The sequence below is a fragment of the Dipodomys spectabilis genome, unplaced genomic scaffold (genome assembly GCF_019054845.1).
Source record: "Dipodomys spectabilis isolate Male_0828 unplaced genomic scaffold, ASM1905484v1 ptg000039l, whole genome shotgun sequence".
Lineage (NCBI taxonomy): Eukaryota > Metazoa > Chordata > Mammalia > Rodentia > Heteromyidae > Dipodomys > Dipodomys spectabilis.
In genome coordinates this window covers 5,242,947-5,263,999 of record NW_024870716.1, presented here as the reverse complement: position 1 = coordinate 5,263,999, position 21,053 = coordinate 5,242,947, and the positions used below count along the sequence as shown (strand labels likewise).

General features: G+C 40.6%; 1 protein-coding gene and 1 long non-coding RNA gene across 2 annotated transcripts; both read left to right on the top strand.

The window, feature by feature from the left end:
- The first annotated feature begins 336 nt into the window (after window positions 1-336).
- Irak4 (interleukin 1 receptor associated kinase 4) lies at window positions 337-18,367 on the top strand. Its single transcript, XM_042677426.1, has 12 exons — window positions 337-407; window positions 3,622-3,791; window positions 4,565-4,710; window positions 5,182-5,364; window positions 6,216-6,376; window positions 7,743-7,807; window positions 9,026-9,140; window positions 10,126-10,235; window positions 12,531-12,714; window positions 14,716-14,778; window positions 17,579-17,737; window positions 18,084-18,367. Exons 2-12 carry the CDS (start codon window positions 3,631-3,633, stop codon window positions 18,117-18,119), a joined length of 1,383 nt encoding a protein of 460 aa, XP_042533360.1. The 5' UTR covers window positions 337-407; window positions 3,622-3,630; the 3' UTR covers window positions 18,120-18,367.
- Window positions 18,368-18,697: 330 nt separating this feature from the next.
- Window positions 18,698-19,576, top strand: LOC122106146. Its single transcript, XR_006147130.1, has 2 exons — window positions 18,698-18,735; window positions 18,823-19,576. It is a non-coding gene; the product is annotated as an uncharacterized LOC122106146 (long non-coding RNA).
- The last annotated feature ends 1,477 nt before the right edge of the window (window positions 19,577-21,053 follow it).

The window sequence follows — 21,053 nt, the reverse complement described above, 5'->3', positions numbered from 1 at the left end:
CGCATGTCCGGAAGAAGTAACGATTTTTCTGCCTCCGACTGGGACCTACTTAAAGGGGCAGGCAGGCACAAGGGGAGCTTCTCGAGGTGTGGGGCCGCTGGGGGGCGCGTGTAGTAATCGAATGAGGAGACAGGGAGGGGCCGGGTGGGGCGGGACGGGGGCGTGGCGGGTGAGGAGGGACAAGGGGGAGGGAACAAGGAGGATCTAGAGAGCGATTGGGAGGAGTGGGCGTGGTGGGTGGATCGGGGCGGGGCTAAATGGATCATGAAGCCAATCGGGAGGCGGAACGTGCTAGGGAGGGCGCGGAGAGGCGGGCCTTTCCCGTTGGTTCCGCCCCGCGCTTCCGGGTGTTGGTGTCTTCCGTGGTGGTCTTGGAGCCCGCGGCCCAGGCGGGCTCACGCGCGCAGGTAAGGGGTCCCGAGCGTGTTCATTCCCCGCACCGGCGATCTGCCGAGCCCCAGGCCCCCTCTGCCCCGGGGTCGTCGCGCGACCCCCTGCAGAACGCAGATCGTCCGTCTGAGGGTCCGAGGGAGCGAAGTTAGGACGTGGGTGCGGGGGACTGGGCTCCATCCGCGTCGGTGGGCCGGCCCAGCGGCCTCTCGGGAGGCTGCGCTCGGAGAATCACGGTTCGAAGCCAGCCCTGGCAGGACAGTCCTTGAGCCTCTTCTCTGCAGTTAACCACCCAAAAGCTGCAAGTGGCGCTGTGGCTCGACTGGCAGAGCGCCAAAGAAGCTCAGGGACAGCCACCAGACTTGAGTTCAAGCCCTGGCACCGGCCCACACAGAAACCACCATTGGTGGGACTTGGGGGATGAACCTTAGGCGTGAAGGGGAGTCAGTGGGCCCCACCTGGGGCTCGGGCGGACCTGCCCCTGGGGGGCTCCTCAGCTCCCTGGAGGGGGTATGTTTCTGAAAGGAAAGCACTTTTCTTGAACACCAGAACCTGGGAGCTTGGCAGCCAGAGAGGAGACTGTTGGACCAAAAGCTTGGGAAAGCGAGGAAGCAACTTTAGCCATCTGGAATGGACAACAAATGTGCCCCCCACCCCACACACTCACCCGGATTCTTCTCCCTCGCCAGAAGGAATCTTTGAAGATCTATTTGTTTAAAAAGTTCAACTTTTTTAAAAATCTTAATTCTTTTGTGTTTGCCAGGCGCGGGTGGTTAGCACCTGGTAATCCTAGCTACTCAGGAGGCTGGGATCTGAAGAAGATCGTAGTTCAAAGCCAACCTGAGTAGGGAGGTCCTTGATACTCCCCCCAATTAATAAGCAAAAAGCTGGAAAGGGAGCTATGTAGCTCAAGTGGTAGATAGCCTACCTTGAGTGAAAAAGATAAGGGACCGTGCCCAAGCACCCCGTGTTCAAGTCCCAGTACAGGCACACACACACACACACACACACACACACACACACACACACACACACACACCAAATATTCCTGTACTCCTGTTTTAATGCTAACTCATTGGAAGTTTGCTCTCCTGATTTTCCAGGCTAGAGTTTCTCTTTCCACAGTCTTCATTGATCTAAATACTTAGGAAATCTGTTCATGTTAAAAAGACTTAGTCCCATCTTTCCAGTCTCCACATCAGCACAGAGGATTCTGTTGGCAGTACCTTAGAAAACATCCAATGTCCCAGGACTTTTGCACCTTCTCCCTACTATGCTCTGGTCCAAGCCTCTGGTGCCTCTCACCTGGATTATTAGTGTACCTTTCTAATTAGTCTCTTACTGCTTCTCTTCCTTAGTCTAGCATCCTCTCCAAAGTGTCCTTTTTTTTTCATTCCATTTTGTGTCATATAGCTTGCTCTAGAACTCATTCATTTGGCTATTGCTTGTCTTCCTCTATTAGAATAGAAGCTCCATGAGTTTATATCTTTTTTTCCCCGAATTTTTCTAATGCCTTATGTCTAGGGACCCAGATTACAATTTAGCACAAAGTAGACACCCAGTAATATGGGAGTGAGTGAATGATGTTACATATTTTAGTGTGTTTAGGCATTTTAAAAATTATTTAAAAATTTTAAATATATATTTAATTTATAGCACATCAACACATATACTCACTGAAAAAAGTCTCTGGAAGGTATCAGCTTTTTTACATAAAAAGGATGTTGAGATACTCAAAACCACATATTGATGGTCATCTGGCATATTTTACAGAGAATGAATAGAAATGAGCAATATATTTTAAAAAGTAATATATTTAAAATGTCTTGCTTGACAAAATAAGACTACCAAAAAGTTTATTATATTCTCAGATCTCATTTTGTAACATACTAGTTCTCCAGTATTCTGGAAGCTAAGCTTAAAAATAACTGCACATTTGTTTAAAGAAAAGTCTGCCAGAAAATAATAATTTCAATTTTTGATCACCTATTACATGACAAAATGAGGCTTTATTACACTTGGTGATTTGCTAGCCATGGGTGGCTCACACCTGTTATCTTAGCTACTCAGGAAGCTGAGAACTAAGGATCATGGCTCAAAGCTTGCCTGGGTAAGTAAGGAAAGTTTGTGAGATTCTTAATCTCCAGTTAACCAGCAAAAAAGATAGAAGTGGAGCTGTGGCTCAAGTGGCAGAGTATTAGCCTTGAGCAAAAACAGCTCAGGGGCAGCACCCAGGCCCCAGGAATAACCAAGACAGACAAAAAAAAATGGTCATCTTAATTATTTCAGAATTTTTTTTGGGGGGGGGTTCCGGTCGTGGGGCCTGAACTCTGGGCCTGGGCGCTGTCCCTCAGCTCTTCAGCTCAAGGCTAGCGCTCTACCACTTGAGCCACGGTGCCACTTCTGGCTTTTTTCTTTTTGCTTATGTGGTGCTGAGGAATCAAACCCAGGGCCTCAGGCATGCAAGGCAAGCGCTCTACCACTGAGCCACCTTCCCAGCCCTATTTCAGAATTCTTAGATATTAGAATCACCATTTTTCTCCCCGATCAGAGTGCTAAGGAGGTACAGTCTTAAAGCTTTAGTGATTGTTGTGACCAAAGTATTTTGACCTCTTCTCTGGGGCACCATAGTATGTCTGTTTGAGAAGAGACATATGATTGGGAACTCATTTGGTTTCATAAGCTGACACTGACTTTATTATATTTCTCAATTTCCACCTGAATTATGTTAGGTTGGTTCATGCCTATAATCCTAGCTACCTAGGAGGCTGAGATCTGAGGATCATGGTTTGAAGCCAGCCTGGGCAGGAAAGTCAGTGAGACAGTTATCTCCAATGAACTTCTCAGGAAGCTGGAAGGGAATCAATGGCTCAAGTAGAGTGCTATATAGCCTTGAGGGGGAAAAAAAAAGCTGAAGGACAACACCCAGCCAGAGTTCAAGCCCCTGTCCACCCATACACCAGCATCAGAACAAAGTCCTTCAGTGTGAGTTGATATTTACAGACGAGGAAAGAAAGCAAATTCAGAGGACAATTAGATGAAGTTAAATTTGAATGTCTTAGGAAACCAAGTAGTTGGCTTTGGAGTGTTTGTTGTTGTTGTTGTTGTTGTTGTTTAGGGTATAATGAGTTGCCAGCATTTCATACAATACAGCAAATATTGATCTATCAGTTTGCAGATGTCATCTCTGAAACCACTGTAAAATTTAACAGAGAATTCCTCGTATTTCAGGAGTGGAAGATGAACAAACCCATAACCCCATCAACATATGTGCGGAACTTGAACGTTGGACTAATTAGGAAGCTGTCAGATTTTATGGACCCTCAAGAAGGATGGAAGAAATTAGCAGTTGCCATTAAAAAGCCATCTGGTGATGAAAGATACAATCAGTTTCACATCAGGTAACACTCAACGTTCTTTTTAAAATGTTTACATCATGGGAATGATAAGGTGTAAATAACTGTCTAATATTGAAGTGAAGTCTAAAAACAACCTCTGTATTATGAAGAGACAGTATGAGCCTTTTATGGTTTTCTTTTGGGGATGGTTTCGTTAGTTGGTTGGTTGATTAGTTGGGTGTGTTATGTGTGTGCATGTTGGTCCTCAGGCTAAAACTCAGGGTCTAGAAGCTATCCGTGAGCTTTTTTGCTCAAGACTAGTGCTCTACCACATGAGCCACAGCTCCATTTCCAGATTTTTTTTTCTGGTTAATTGAAAATGAAACCCTTTCCTGCTTGGAATGACTTTGAACCATAATCCTCAGATCTCAGCCTCCTGAGAAGCTAGGTTTATAGGCATGAACCACAGGTACCTGGCCTGGTTTCTATTTTTCTTTGCAGTTTTTGCTCTATTCCCCATGTACGTGTGTGTGTGTGTGTGTGTGTGTGTGTGTGTGTGTGTGTGTGTGTGTTTACTGGGACTTGAACTCAGGGCTCTGCACTCTTGCTTGTCTTTTTCACTCCAGGCTAGTGTTCTGCTATTTGAGTCACACCTCTACTTTCTGTTATTATCTCTGTCTTCTGCTCTTGCCTATCTCCTATCTCGTTAATTCTTGCAGGTTATCTTGCTGTCTCTTTCCTTTAATCCCACGGATGATGCCGTGAGTTAAACTGGAGCAGAGGGGATTAATTCCTGTTTTCATGTGCTAATTTTATTTCTTTTTATTTGTTTTAAGGAGATTCGAGGCATTACTTCAAAGTGGGAAAAGTCCCACATCTGAATTACTGTTTGACTGGGGTACCACAAATTGCACTGTTGGAGAACTTGTGGATCTTTTGGTCCAAAATGAGTTTTTTGCTCCTGCAAGTCTTTTATTGCCAGGTAACTGGGTATGAGCAAGGTATCAATAGAGTAGAAGGATAAAAGCAAGAGTAAAAGCGTGTGTGTGTGTGTGTGTGTGTGTGTGTGTGTGTGTGTGTGTGTGTGTGTGTGTGTGTGAGAGAGAGAGAGAGAGAGAGAGAAGACAGGGAGAAAGTGTATTCTGGGGCTTGAACTCAGGGTCTGGATACTGTCCCTAAGCTGTTCTGCTAAAGGCTGACACTCTACTACCTGAGCTATAACTACACTTTTGGCTTTTGGTGTTTAATTGGAGATAAGACTCTCGCAGACTTTCATGCCAGGGTTGGCTTTGAACTGCGATCCTCAGATCTCAGTCCCTGGGTAGCTGAGCTTACAGATGTGAGCCACCAGCACTCAGCTTGAAACAATTCATGTTCTTACCTTTTCTCTAAACAAACCTGAAACATGAGTCTCTTTCATTCTTTTCAGCTTGCATTTTATTCTATTTTGCAGATGCTATTCCCAAAGCTGATAATATTCTCCATCCTAAAGAAGCAATAACAGTTCCACAGAAACAGATGCCTTTCTATGAAAAAGAAAAAATATCTGTGATACCTTTGCAAAATTTTGAACAAAACTATGTGCCACCGGACTCCACAAATTCAGTGAATGAGAATGTAGAAGTCAGTGACATACGTAAGTAGCATTTTCTTTCTTTCCTTTAAAATTTTCAATATGTTAATTTCCTAATTATCATCCTTACCTGTTTATTCCAAGTAAGTAGCCTTTTTAGTCTTTTCCATGAGTGAATTCGTTATGAACACAAATCACTGCTTTAAAGTAAATCTGTCCTGCTTGTGAAGCAACCAGGGGCATTAACAGGACTGATTTGTGGGGGTTTCCTTCTAATTTATTAAGCACCTTTTTCATTCCATTAATCAGGGAGTTATCTGTGACTACAGGCAGCAGGACATGCAAATATGCTGAGAAAGAAATAAGTAGTTTTAAAAAATGCTAACCGGAAAAAAAAATGCTCACTGGGCACCAGTGGCTGATAACTGTAATTCTAGTTACTCAGGAGGCTGAGATTCTAAGGATCACAGTTCGAAGCCAGCTCAGGAAGAAAAATCCATTGAGACTCCTACCTCTGGTTAATCACCTAAGAGCTGGAAGTGGAACTGTGGCTCAAGTAGTAGAGTGCAAGGCTTGAGCAAAAAAGCTCAGAGATAGCACCTCGTCCATGAGTTCAAGCCCCAGGATTGGTACACATATACACACAAACACAAATGCAATTGTAGAGATTGGACTTTATCCAATTTTATATATGTGTGTGTGTATAATTTGGATATATATGTGTAAATAGTTTGTGAATTTGATATATATATAAACTATCCAAATTTGTGATTTATGTGGATAAAATGTATTATATGTGTGTACGTACATATTGACATATATTTTGTACATGTATCTTCAAATTGAGAAAATACAGAATTGATACCAATTTGATTTTTACGTAAGCCCATTTTTTTGCATTTTTGACATTATAGGTTTTCATAATTTTTCATTTTATGAACTGAAGAGCGTCACAAATGATTTTGATGAACGCCCCATTTCTATGGGTGGCAGTAAAATGGGTGAGGGAGGATTCGGAGTTGTGTATAAAGGTTATGTGAACAACACAGCGGTAGCAGTGAAAAGGCTTGCAGCGGTAAGTTCTATCTTCAGAAGTGAAAGACTGAAGGAAGAGCTGCTTCCTAGGGTTCCATGCAATAAACTTTATATTAACCTTCACAAAGGTTATTAATGAACTTCATGAAGTTTGTTACTGAGGTCTATGTTTTATTTAAATACATGCTCTCTAAACTGGTAGTTCTTAACATTTAAAACTCCGATGATCTTTTGAGACTTACGAACTTCATGCCTGAGAGTAACAGTTGTACACATATACATATGATCACACATTTAATTTAGAAATATTCACTAAATCAAGTGGGAAAGCCCTATTCCATATAGTACTTTATACAGCATCAAGATTGAAATGGTGTTGGGTGCCAGTGGCTCACACTTGTAATCTTCGCTACTCAGGAGTCTGGGATCTGAGGATCATAAAGTCCACGGGAACCTTATCTCCAATTAACCAGCAAAACACCAGAAGTAGAACTATGGTTCAAGTGGTAAGGGACATTACACAGACCCTGAGTCCACACACCAGTATTGTCACACACAAAATAGATTAAATGGTAAAATACTAAAAGTATTTTGTATATATGTATAGATATAGGTACACACACGTACACTTGTTTACATTGATTTTCCCATTTAAAAACAAAGCTTAGAAAATACACATGAAGAAGAAAGTATTGAAAATTTTCTTGTCTATGCCCTTTGTTCTCATTTCTATTGCAGTGTTCACTTTTTATTTAGTTACATGTTATATTTTAAATGTGGGGCTATATCCAGAAAAATCTCAAAAGTTCCATATGGTTATAGTATAGGCACTTGTGTATTACAAATGTTTTTGCAGGTTTTATTTTGTCCTTGCATTCAGATTTGCTTATATTTTCTATTAAACAGTATTTTCAAAGTTTCTATGCAATGTAGTTATAATTCAAAGAGATTTTTTTTCTATTCACTAACAAACTCTGGACCTTGAGCAACTCACTAATACTTCTAGATACCAATTGTTCTATAAAATGAGAAAATAGCCTTGTTTCTGTTGTGTATGTGTCTGTGTGTGTCTCCTGGTACTGAGGCTTGAAGTTCAAGTTCTCATGTTCTCAGTTTTTTCACTCAAGGCTGGTGCTCTACCACTTGAGCTACACTTCTGTTTTCAACTTTTTTACTGGCTAATTAGGAATAAGAGAGTATCAGGGACTTTCCTGCCTGTCTGCCTTCAAACTGTGATCCTCACATCTCAGGCTCCTGAGTAGGACAGATTAAAGTTGTGAGCCACTGGCACCCAGCTTTCTTTACTATTTCAATGAGAACAAATCAGCCAATTATCTCATGAGCCTCCTTTTATCTTTAAGAGCCATGGGGTTATTGCAATGTACTACATTGTATTTTCTTTTCAGATGGTTGACATTAGTACTGAAGAACTGAAACAACAATTTGACCAGGAAATAAAGGTCATGGCAAAGTAAGTGCTAATGTGGCAGTGTGATAGAGAGGAAAAGCACAAAGCAATTATAAAGAACCTGGTTTCTTAACCAAAATATGTCATCAACTGTAGATATTTGCAAATACAGCATAAAAATTACTATATACTGTGCTCTTCAGTTCTATAACCAGATTAAGCCGCAGTCAATATTTTAAATCACAACAAAGTTACCTGGAATTTCAGCTATTCCAACATCCTGGTATTTTGCTCCCAGAATTCATGAGAGACCAATTGTGGAAATACCTTAGAAAGACTCCTGTAATCCTAGCTTCTCAGGAGACTGGAATCTAAGGATTGCACTTTGAAGCCAGCCCAGACATAAAAGTCTGTGAGACTCTTAGCTTCAATTAACCACTGAAAAGCAGGAAGTAGAATTGTGGCTCAAGTGGTAGCACACTAGCTTTGAGCAAAAAAAAGCTAAGGAACAGTGCCCAGGCTCCAAGTTTAAGCCCCAGGACTGGCACCAAAAACAAAAAACCTGTTTATAGAATAAGAGACCCTTAGGTAAGTTAGTATTCATAAAAGAACTGAGGCTTTCTGTTTCTGGTTTGGAATACAAATATTCACTTTGACAGGCAAAGATGTTTAGAAGTATTACAAAGTTTCAACAAGCTTCTTGAAATCTATTTTATGCTGTCATTGAAAGTGGAGCTGAACACAGGTAAGAATCAGCCTACTCTTTAGTCAAACTGTTTCCCATCCTGGTGATCTGGATTATTGACCATTGACCATAAAATAGAGAATCTTGCTTCTAATGTCAATCAGTATTACTGAAAAGAGAACTTAGTTACAGAAAAATATTAGTTTATATTGGGGCTGGGAAGTTGGCTCAGTGGTAGAGCGCTTGCCTTGCATGCCTGAGGCGCTGGGTTCAATTCCTCAGCACCACATAAGAAAAAAGAAAAAAGCCGGAAGTGGCGCTGAGGCTCAAGTGGTAGAGTGCTAGCCTTGAGCTGAAGAGCTGAGGGACAGCGCCCAGGCCCAGAGTTCAGGCCCACAACTGGACCCAAAAAAAAAAAAAAGAAAAGAAAAATATTAGCTTACAATAAACATATACAAACATAAACATGAATTATAAAGAATATGTAACATATTTTCTTTGATCTGATTTTCTGTAAATACTCTCAGTTGAATAACTTCTTCCACTGAATGCATCACTGTCTATTATAATTTTGCATAGAAAACCATTTGTTGCAGGTGTCAGCATGAGAACTTAGTAGAATTGCTTGGATTCTCCAGTGAAGGTGATGACCTCTGCTTGGTATATGTTTACATGCCCAACGGTTCATTGCTAGACAGACTATCATGTTTGGTAAGATATCTATTATTCAAGGTTGCCGGGACTTCTGCTTCTAGTTTGGAATGCAAATATTCACTTTCTGACAGGATCATTTAAGCTATGTTAAACTTAATATTTTTCCTGCTCTGTATAAATATATGTAGTTAAAGCCCAGTGCTGTGGTTTGTGCATGTGATACTAGCTACTCAGGAGATCTGAGGATCATGGTTCTAAGCCAGCCCAGGCAGAGAAATCTAAGAGACTCCTATCTCGAATTAAGTAGCAAAAGGCTAGAAGTAGAGGTGTGGCTCAAGTGGTATAACACCAGCATTGAATAGAAAAAGCAAAGGGAGTACGTAAGGCCTTCCCTTCTAATCCCAGTCCCAACTCACACAAAATAAAATATATGCGTGTATGTGTGTACATATATATATACAAGTATGTATATGCCTACATGTATTTATATATATATATACATACAAATGCATCTATAGTTATGTCAGTTCTTAGATGGTAATTTAAAACAAAATTATCCATCAAGGATAGACATTGAAGATGCCTTTACATGTATTTTATCTTCAAGTAAGAAATGCTAAGCCCCATTTGATCTTATTTAGAGATCATTTTTTAACAACCTAAAAAATTATAATCCTGAATTCTTTTTTTTTTTTTTGTCCATTGTGGGGCTTGAACTCTGGGCCTGGGCGCTGTCCCTCAGCTCTTCAGCTCAAGGAGAGCGCTCCACCGCTTGAGCCACAGCGCCTCTTCCGGTTTCCCAGTGGTTTATTGGAGATAAGAGTCTCACAGACTTTTCCTGCCCACGCTGGCTTTGAACCATGATCCTCAGATCTCAGCCTCCTGAGTAGCTAGGATTACAGGCATGAGCCACTGGTGCCCAGCTATAATCCTGAATTCTTGGTGATACAATTTTCAGTGGCTGCCTAGCAAATTAGTCTTTTGTATATTTCCTACATATGTGTTATTCTCCTTTTTTCAAATTGGTGTGTCTCTTCCTAAGGATGGCACTGCACCACTTTCCTGGCACTTGAGATGCAAGATTGCTCAGGGGGCAGCTAATGGTATCCGTTTTTTACACGACAACCACCACATTCATAGAGATATTAAAAGGTAAACATTAATATGAAAAAGCTTCTGGAAAGCCATCTTTGAAGAATCACTTGCTCTCTTTTTGTTCACTGTTGACATGCAGGTCTCAACCTAGAGGGCTAGGTGATTTTTCCCCCTCACTCCATGAAGGAAGTCTTCCCACTAAACAGTTCTCCTCTCCTTTATGCCAAACCCAGTGGCCTATTTCCAGTATTCACTCTATTTGACATTTTTTTTCTTTTTGTGGAACCATGTCACTCCATTTCTTTTGACCACATTCACCTTATGGAAATTAGATTGACTTCTTGGTTCTAAGATCACTATTCTATTTTTACTCACCTTCGTCCTTCATGAGTATGTTTCTCTTTATTTCTCTTTATAATTATTATCTTTAAGTAGTTGTACAAAGGAGTTGCTACTTAACAAAGCAGTGTATAAATATGTCTGGATCAGTGTCACCGCTTTCAACATTCTCACCCATCCCTCCCCTACCCACCTTTTCCCTCACTCTTCTTAATTTTGTAGGATATGCCTTAGATTCTTGTCTGTGTTTTCCCCACCTCTTCTCCCCTTCATTTTTCTACCCTTGGCCCTCAACTCCCCACTTCTTTCAAATACCTGCTTCCTGATGTTTTATTTTGTTGAACTTTGATTTGGGCTTTGTAAGGATTTACACTACTTGAGATCTCTTTTGAAGCTACTGTATTTCAGTTAATACATTTCATACACTTGAATACCACCCAGTGATATAAAGGAAAACATGGATCCTCTGTCTCTCTGGGCCTGGCTTAACTTCACTTAACATAATTTTTCTCCAAGTCTTTCCATCTCTTTACAGATGGTACAATGTCAGTTCCCTTTATTCTTATGTATTTATCTAGTTAAATATTTTCCTGCTGGGGCCTAGGCACTGCACATGATTTAATTAACGAAAAGTAGCATATGTCAAATTTAGCACTGATCAATCACAAAATCGTAGTCAAATTTTGGTATCTAATGTTGTAGTTAATATAAATATAAAGAAGGTTTCCCAAGAGAGTTATGCCGAGACCAAGAGAGTGTGCAGGAAATAAGGGAGTATATTTGAAGGAAGCTATAGAAAGAAGATGGATGGAAAGAGGAACAGTCCAAGCAGAAGGAACCACATTTGTAAGAATGGTGTCAGGAGAGAGGATGGATGCATAATGAATTAGGGGAAGTGAGGTAAATTCAGTATGACTGCATGAGTAAGACAGATGAGAAAATCAAAAAAGTATGCAAGAAATCAAGTCCTGTGGTTCCTGGTAGACCCAGGCAAACATTTTACTTTGATCATAAGTATAAGGAGATACCATAGAAAATTATAATAAGAATTCAGCATGATGGCCAGGCACCAGCATTACACACCTGTAATGCTTGCTACTCAAGAGGCTAAGATTGAAGGAGGAGCAAAGTTCGGAGCCAGCCCATGCAAGAAAGTCTGTGAGAGTCATATCTCCAGTGAACCAGCAAAATACCAGAAGGGAAGCTGTCATTCAAGTGGTAGGACACCAACCTTAACAAAATAACTAAGGGATAGCACCTAGGCCCTGAGTTCAAGCCCCAGTATCAGCATCAAAAAATGAAAAAGAAAGAAAAAAGATATAGCCTTAATTTTGCCAGGATTTCAGGTAACCTAATACAAACGAATGGCTTCAAGAAATGAATGCTTGCTGTACTTGAGTTTGTAAATGAATGACTGATGTACTTGAATTTGTAAATGAATGATTGATGTACTTGAGTTTGTAAATGAATGATTGATGTACTCTGGTTTGTAAATGAATTGAGAGGTGTTAGGAATGGAATGAGGAAAAATACTTTTTAACTTGTTTCAAACCCAGATACAGAAGGACAGATGTGGCATGTTGTCCCTCACTGGTAGAAAGGTATGAGTTAATCTTATGGAAGAACCTTTGGAAGGGAAGCATGTTTACCTCAGACTAGGAAGAGGGAGGGGAGCAGAATCAGAAAGAAGTTCAATAGGGCACCAAAACAAAGTGGAAGAATTCAGAATCTTCCTCAGGACAGTAGGGTAGGGATACATGACAATAATCTGTTATATATTATCTTCAAAATGACTAAAGATTACAAAATTCCAAGCACATAAAAATGTGCTTAAAGAGGGAAATGCTATTAGCATGCGTGCTAATATATATGTGTGTGTATACATATGTGTATATATGTGTGTGCACAGATATGTATGTTCATTCAGTCATATCTAAACATATGTATCTAAACAACTGTGACTTTCTTGGGAAGAAAAACACTGCTTTCTCCAAATTTGACTATTTTTTCCAGTGCAAATATCTTGCTAGATAAAGACTTTACTGCCAAAATATCTGACTTTGGCCTTGCACGTGCCTCTGAGAAGTTTTCCCAGACAGTCGTGACTAGCAGAATTGTGGGCACAACAGCGTACATGGCACCTGAGGCACTGCGAGGAGAAATAACTCCCAAATCTGACATATACAGCTTCGGTGTGGTAAGTTACACACAAGAATCATTCTTCCACAGCTGTGAAATTGAAAGAGTATTTTAACATGCCTGTCTTGCTTAGTTGGCTTGCATAAAGATATAAACTATGCACATTAACCTGCATCATAGTTGATTTTCTAAATTACTGTGAGAAGTTATTTCCTTGCCATGAATTATGCTGGAGCTTAAATTAAGTCAGTGTGCAAGTCAGTGTCATATAATATGGACTTTCATCTCCCACTTTTTGGCATTGTCTGATCTAATAGTCTGTTCCGTGTGTGTGTGTGTGTGTGTGTGTGTGTGTGTGTGTGTACCAGTACTGAGGTTTGAACTCAGGGCCTGAGCACCCCACCCCCCCACCTCAGCTTTTTCTGTTCAAGGGTAGTGCTCTACACTTGAACCACAGCTCCACTTCTGGGTTTGTGGTGGTTAATTGGAGGAAAGAGTCTCATATTCTTTCTTGCCCAGGCTAGTTTCCACGATCCTCAGATCATGGATGAAATCCTCAGATGTTAGCCTCCTGAATAGCTAGGACTACAGATGTGAGCCAACAATCTCTGGCTTCCTAATAATTTTTAAGACAGAGTAGAGGGTATAGAATGAGTTGTCAGAGAAACTAGGTTGGTCTTTCTTCTGTCTTTTTTGTGTGTGTGTGTGTGAAAATACCATTCAGAGGGGTTACAATTACATGGGCAAGATAATGAGTACATTTCTTATCAAGCATTGTTACCTCCTCCTTTGTTTCCCCTTCCCATCCCTTCCCATCTCCTCCAACCCCCTCACCCTCTCCCCCCTCACCCTCCTGTTCCTAGGCCAAAGTTGTAAAGTTTGTTTTTCGACATAACATCTTGTACATCTCATTGTTGCAATGGGTCCACCTGTATCCCTATTAAACAATTTGTTTTTTCCCTTCCCTTCCGCACATTATACCAACATCAAATACAGTGAAAACGGGTTATACCGTGGGGGAAGGTCATACAAAGCAACAAAGACATATCTTACAAATATGTTAGAAACCATAGCAAGAAAGAAAAAAACATTTGAGTCCTTATCTTGGGGTTCATTTCACCTAACAACAACTTATCTGACCTTTTCTGCTTGACTCAGACATACACTAGATATTGCAAATAAGGGAAACCCTGGGACCTATGTTTCTTTGGGCCTGGCTAACTTCACTTAATATAATTTTTTCCAAGTCTTTCCATTTCCTAACAAATGGGGCAATGATCATTCTTTCTGATGGAGGCATAGAATTCCATTGTGTATATATACCATATTTTCTTGATCCATTCATCTACTGAGGGGCATCTGGGTTGGTTCCATATCTGAGCTATGGTAAATAATGCTGCAATAAACATAGCTGTGCTGGTAGCTTTAGTATGGTCTTATTTGTGATCATCTGTCTTTTTCAAATATATTTCTTAGATGAAAATGTAGCTTCATGGCACTTAAGACATAGGATTGTAAAATAGTCCTAATATTTATAAAGTACTATTCTCCAAAGAAAATGCTTGTGAAGAATCCCCTGACACTCCTGTACTCAAGCTGCTCAGGAGGCCGAGTTCTGAGTATCATGACCCAAAGCCAGTCCAGGCAGGAAAGTCCATGAGACTCTTATCTCCAATTAGCTACCAGAATGCCAGAAGTGAGGTATGGTGGTGTGGCTTAAGTGGTAGGGCACCAACCTTGATGGAAAAAGTTCAAGTACAGAACCCAGGCCTTGAGTTCAAGTCCCAGTACACTCACACACTCACACACACACACAGCCTCTAAAAGAAATGGATAGAAATGGATAGATATGGAAGTTCCCAGACACACGTTTGGTAGAGCTAGTTTTTTTGTTTTTTTTTAACAAGTTGTCAATAGAAAAAAATGGTCATGGCTAACATGGACTCAAAGCATTCATGAAGGAAAAGAGATGAGAAATGCCATGTTCATCAATCAGATCCATATTCCTTCTATTATATTGTCTTCCTGTTATACTAATGGATCTTTTTGGTCTTCATAGGTTTTACTAGAAATAATAACTGGACTTCCAGCTGTGGATGAACATCGCGAACCTCAGTTATTAGTAAGTGATACATTTGTTTTCTTTTCAGTCCTTTCCTCTTTGCATTTATAGTCTAAAATGTATAAAATTATATTTGGCACCTAGAAATTGCATTTTCTATGGGCAGTGTTTTCTCTGGCACTATATAATGGCATAGGGAAAGGATATTAAATATTTCTAGGAAGTGGCGCTGTGGCTCAGGTTGTAGAGTGCTAGCCTTGAGCTGAAGAGCTCAGGGACAGCTCCCAGGCCCAGAATTCAAGTCCCATGACCGACAAAAAAAGATAAAAGTCAATATTTCCAATTGAAGCTCTGCCATGAGTTAGGGGCTGGTGGCTCCTACCTTTAATCCTAGCTTTTCAGAAGGCTGAGATCGGAGGATCATGGTATAAAATGGGCCTAGGCAGGAAAGTCTGTGACACTCTTATCTCCAGTTAGCTACCCAAAAGCCTTTTAAGTGAAGGGATGGCTCAAGTGGTAGAGCACCAGCACTCAGAAGAGAGGTGGAGCTTGAAGGGTGCTATCTACAGGAAGAAATCTCTGCTGGCTGAAGGACTACTTAGAAGTTGTATAGCTGGGCACCCTGGCTCACACCTGTAACCCAAGCTTCTCAGGAGGCTGAGATCTGAGGATCACAATTAGAAGCCAACCCAAGCAGGAGACCCTTATCTCCAACAAACTGCCAAAAAGACAAAGTGGAGCTGTGGCTTACATGTTAGAGTGCTAGCCTTAAGCAAAAAAGCTCAAGGACAACACCCAGACCAGCATAACATAAACAAAAAACAAACATAGGAGTTTGAGGTTGTAGCTCAGTGGTAGAACTTTTGCCTAGTTTGTAGGAGGCCCTGAGTTGGACCCCTAAATCTGCAAAATAAAAACAAAAATAAACGACGCAGGAGAACCAGGAAGAAGATAGCAGAAGTCTCAGAGATGAAGACAAGATGCTACCATTTTGTTTCACCAAGTTGTAGCTTATATTTTTTCAAGACCCACCTGTATAAAGATCTGGATTTTCCGTCCCATTTCCTAAGATAGACATGCCCTTCAGAGTATATGAAAGCCTGAAACTGACTTGAGTAAGGATGAGGTACAAAAAAAAAGAAGCATCTCTCTCCACAGATAATACTCTCATACATTTGAAAGATTTGACTGTGGTATGAGTATAAAGTAATATGGTTTTTAATATAAATAAAGCTAAGATCCTTCAGGACACCTTTATATTACTAGATTGTGCCATGGTCTAAGCACTCTTTAAATTCACCTTTAAATTTCAACTCATAAATAATTGTTTCCATCATTGTATTCGTTTCCTTAAAAAAAAAATAGCTCCCATTAAAAAAAAAAATCCCAAAGTCAAGGCACTGGTGTCTCACGCCTATAACCTTAGCTACTCAGGAGGCTGCGATCTGATGATCACAGTTCAAAGCCAGCCCGGGCAGACAAATCTATCAGACTTTTATCTCCAGTTAAGCCAGCAAAAAGAAACAGAACTGGCATTGTGTTTCAAGTGATAGAGTACTCATTGTGAGTGAGAAAGCCAAGCAAGAATGTGAGGCCCTGAGTTCAATCATCAGCACACACAGAAGATCAGATTGCCATGGAGAATGTGGGTTGAGGTGACCGAAGTGATTCTCTCAAGCTCTGGAGACCAGAAATCTCAAGTTAAGATGCCAGGAAGGCCCATCCCCTATTCAAATCCAGGGGAGAACCCTTCCTTCCCTCCTCTGGATTCTGGTGGTTTTAGGTGGAATTCTTTCTTTTGTGGCCCATCATAACAGTCTCTGCCTTCCTGTCACATGGTCTTCACTGTGTCTTCTTCCTTTTTTTTTTGTCTGATATGAAGACATTTATCCTAGGATTTACAATGCACCTGGATAATCCAGGATGCGTCCATCCCAGGATATGCAGCTATAACTATGAAGATGTTTCCTTCCAGATTAGGTGACATTCGGACATCCCAGTAATTAGGACACAGATATATATTTCTAAAGCCACCATTCAACCCAGTGTACTACCTTCTCCTACCCTTCTCTCCCAATTCATCTTGTCTGTGTGTGTGTGTGTGTGTGTGTGTGTGTGTGTGTATGTGTCAGTGTAGGCCTGGGCACTGTCCCTAAACTCCTTCTTGCTCAAAGCTAGTGCTCTGCTACTTGAGCCATAGTATCACTTCCACCTTTTTTCTGTGATTAATTTGAGATAAGAGTTTCACAGACTTTCCTGCCCAGGCTGGTTTTGAACTGTGGTCCTCAGATCTGAACCTCCTGAGCAGCTAGGATTACAGGCATGAGCGCCAGCACCTAGCTAGTTCATTGCTCTTTTATCCTGCCTTGTCACTTTGTTTCTCCTCTTTTCTTCTTTGAATCAGCAATCTGAGTACTTACAAGGAAACTTTTCAGGTGCAGGGAGGGGATCTGGGTCCAGAAGTTGGAATGGCACCATCAAAAGTACATCAAGAAGCACATCCCTGGGCTAGCAGCCCAGGGAACATCATTCATGTGAGCCGTTAGCTAATGGCATAAATGCAAAAGCCACAAGGCAAATGGTTGAAAAATATAGGGGTATAAACCATATATATGTGTGTGTATAAATATATATGCATATATATGCATATATACATATATACAAATGTATATACATATATGTATGTGTTTCTATAGTAAAATTTGTTTTGTATGTCTTCAATTCTTAATAAGGTAATAAAAAGTAGATAGTGAGAAGGAAATATATCTTATCACAAAGTACTTGAAATAATTAAAATGTATGTCCTGTTCTTTTACTGTCATTTGAAACTCCTAACGAAGTTTTAATGCTCATTTTAAAGCTAGATATTAAGGAAGAAATCGAAGATGAAGAGAAGACAATTGGAGACTATGTTGACACAAAGATGAGTGACACTGACCCCTCTTCCATTGAGACCATGTACACTGCCGCCAGTCTGTGTCTGCATGAAAAGAAAAACAAGAGGCCAGACATTAAGAAGGTTTGAATTTCTTGTAGTTACTGGGTGTGTAGCTCACGTCTGTAATCCTAGCTACTCTGAGGAAACCGGCCTTGACAGGAAGGTCCATGAGACTCTTATCTCTAATTAACCAGAAAAAAAAGCCCAGAAGTAGATCTGTGGCCCAAGTGATAGAGTGCCAACCTTGAGCAAGAAAAAGCCCAACTGAGAGCAGGAAGTCCTGAGTCCCAGCATCAGTGCTGGTACTGGTATGAAAATTAATCAATAAAAACTGAGGGGGGAGGGGCTCATCATTTTTCCCAGGGGTTCATTTTAAGCCCAGTGTATAATGTTCTTTTATTTGTTCTGTTTCTTTCCACAAAAAAAGGTTCAACAACTGCTACAAGAGACGACAGCTTCTTAAAACCATCGGAATAAGCTCTTGGATTTTTTTTTTTTTATGAACAGCACTCTGACCTATTTTTACAACTGTTTTTATTTCCTTAATGTTCTTAGCAAAATGCAGCAATTCTTCAATTGCTCATCCTGCAACATAACCAGTGAAAGAAGCTGTAGCATATAGAGACCTAGGCATGTCCACCTCTGTGCCCACAATAAGGCCTGAAATATCTCCTTCAAACAGCACCAAACACAGTTAGAAAACACAAAGAACACTGGGCTAGAGGAGGGAAAGACCCAAGCTTGAAACCAGGTGGATCCTATTCATCTGCTACAAAGCTTTGATCAGACTCTGCTGCTTTCAGCCTTTAGATTTATTTCCCCCTTTTAGCATTGGACTAATATCTCCTGTACCTCCCTAATGAACAGTCATGAAAACCAAATGATGCAAAATATATACAAGCACTTTGTACATAGTAAAGATACATTGAAAGTTTATGGACCTTGCCAGGCTCTGGTGGCTCATACCTATAATCTTAAGATACTTCAGAGAGTGAGATCTGAGGATCACGGTTAGGAAAATCCATAAGACTCTTAACTCCAATTAACCACCAAAAAAGTATGGAAGCAGAGCAAAAAAGGTAAGGGACAGTATCCTACTTCAAGCTCCAATACCAGCACATACCCCTCAAAAAATTTATGGATGCACTAACGAAATCTTTTTGCAGTCATTTATAGGATCATGTTCACAATATACTAATTTTAATAATCATGTACCACAAGATATCCACAAATGATAAACCCATGGATGGCTATTATTATATCACCTGACAAGAGTGAAAAGATTTTGCACATACAATACGGGCCCTGATCAGCCGACTTTGGGTATCATAATTGAGGAATTCTCTAACCGAAGTTAGAGAACTTGCTCCTATGAGCCCTGAAGAAGTTAGTAGCTGTCGTGAGAGACCTCATTGTCTAAAATGTAAGAACAATCTCTAGAAGGCAAGAGCTGCCATCGAGCCATCAGTCAGCAAATGGGACCATATTTGTACAGCCACAAAGAACTACATTCCACCAAAATCCTGCAAGAACGTGGAAGAGTACTGCAACGTTGAGATAATGTCCCAGCCCTGGTGACACCTAGATTGCTGCTTTGGTAGATCTTCAGGGTGCGGATCCATTAGAGGTGGGGCTGGATATCAAGTTGCATAAAGCTATTGAATTTGTAGTCATTTATCACCACAGTAGAAAATGAATACAGAGGCTCCTGTCATGATTCTCTTGTGCTAATCCCAGCATCTGCTGCCCATGGTCCAGGGTGTGTGGAAATTTTAGACTAATTACACAAGGGGTGTAGTGTGTACTGGTTTTCACTGGATTTCTTATTTCATCAGGCCCCAGTTCTTGTAGTTTATATTATTTGTTTTATTATGGACAGAGTGTCAGTAATAGTTATAAATTTATTTTTTATGACCTTTATCTATTTTTCTTTTTTTTTCTTTTAACCAGTACCAGAGTTTGAACTCAGGACCTTGTGCTTACTTGCTCATCTGGTGCTCTACTATTTGAGTCATGCCACCAGCCCTTAACTCTTTCCTCTATATTTAAAATTCTTACTTGATGTTACTGGAAAATGCATAACTTGGGATGTACAGAAAGAAGGGTTTACTTAAACATAAAAAACTGCCTGGTAGCCAGGCACTGGTGACTTAGGCCTGTAATCCTAGCTACCCAGGAAGCTGAGATCTGAAGCCAGCCTGGGAAGAAAAGTCTGTGAGATTCCTATCTAATTAACCATCAAAATGCCAGACTGGAGGCATGGCTCAAGTGGTAGAGCTTCAGCCTTGAATGCTTGTTACTAGAACAATAACAAAAAAAATTAATTGATCAAAAATGGCTATTCATGGAAGGAATGCCTACTGTCTATAGTTCTTCAGTCACCCAGAATAAGAACACATAAAGTAAACTGTAGCACAGGATGGGCGGCTCCTGTAATATATGGCTTAGCTCTTCCTAAATGCTCTTCTGAGAAACACACAGAATGTCTTTATCAGGACACTTTTACGAATTATGTAAGCAAAAAGAAACATCTGCTAATTGAAAAGTTTTTTTGTTTTTTTTTTGGGGGTCTGGTCATGGGGCCAGAACTCTGGGCCTGGGCGCTGTCCCTCAGCTCTTCAGCTCAAGGCTAGTGCTCTACCACTTGAGCCACAGCGCCACTTCCGGCTTTTTTCTTTTTTTCTTTTTTCTTTTTTTTCTTTCTGCTTATGTGGTGCTGAGGAATCGAACCCAGGGCCTCATGCATGCAAGGCAAGCGCTCTACCACTGAGCCACCTTCCCAGCCCCTTCTTTTTTTCTTATGTGGTACTGAGGAATCGAACCCAGGGCCTCTGGCATGCAAGGCATGCGCTCTACCACTGAGCCACCTTCCCAGGCCCCTAATTGAAAAGTATAAAGGAGAACAAGTAAAATGGCTTAGTCCAAATTATTCACAACAAAAACACATAATTTGAGGCAAAGTATGATTTATAACACTGATAATTATAAATATAACTGATCATTTAATTTTAAATTTGATCATATATTTCTTGAAATAAAATCTTACATGTAAGGAGCCCATAGCTCACACCTATAACCACAGCTACTTTGGAGACTGAGATGTGGGAATTTCAGTTTGAAGCTAGCCTGAGCAGGAAGATTTATAAGACTCTTAATCTCTGATTAAACAACAAAAAGACAGAAGTAGAAATGTAGCTCAACTGGTAGAGCACCAGCCTTAAGCACTTTCAGCTTTTTCATTCAGCTCAAGGCTCATGCTCTACTACTTGAGCCACAGCTCCACTTCCAGCTTTTTGCTGGTTAATTGAAGACCAGAGTCATGTGGACTTGTCTTCCTGAGCTAGATTTGAACCCTGATCCTCAGAACTCAGCCTTTTCAATAAATAGAGTTACAGGT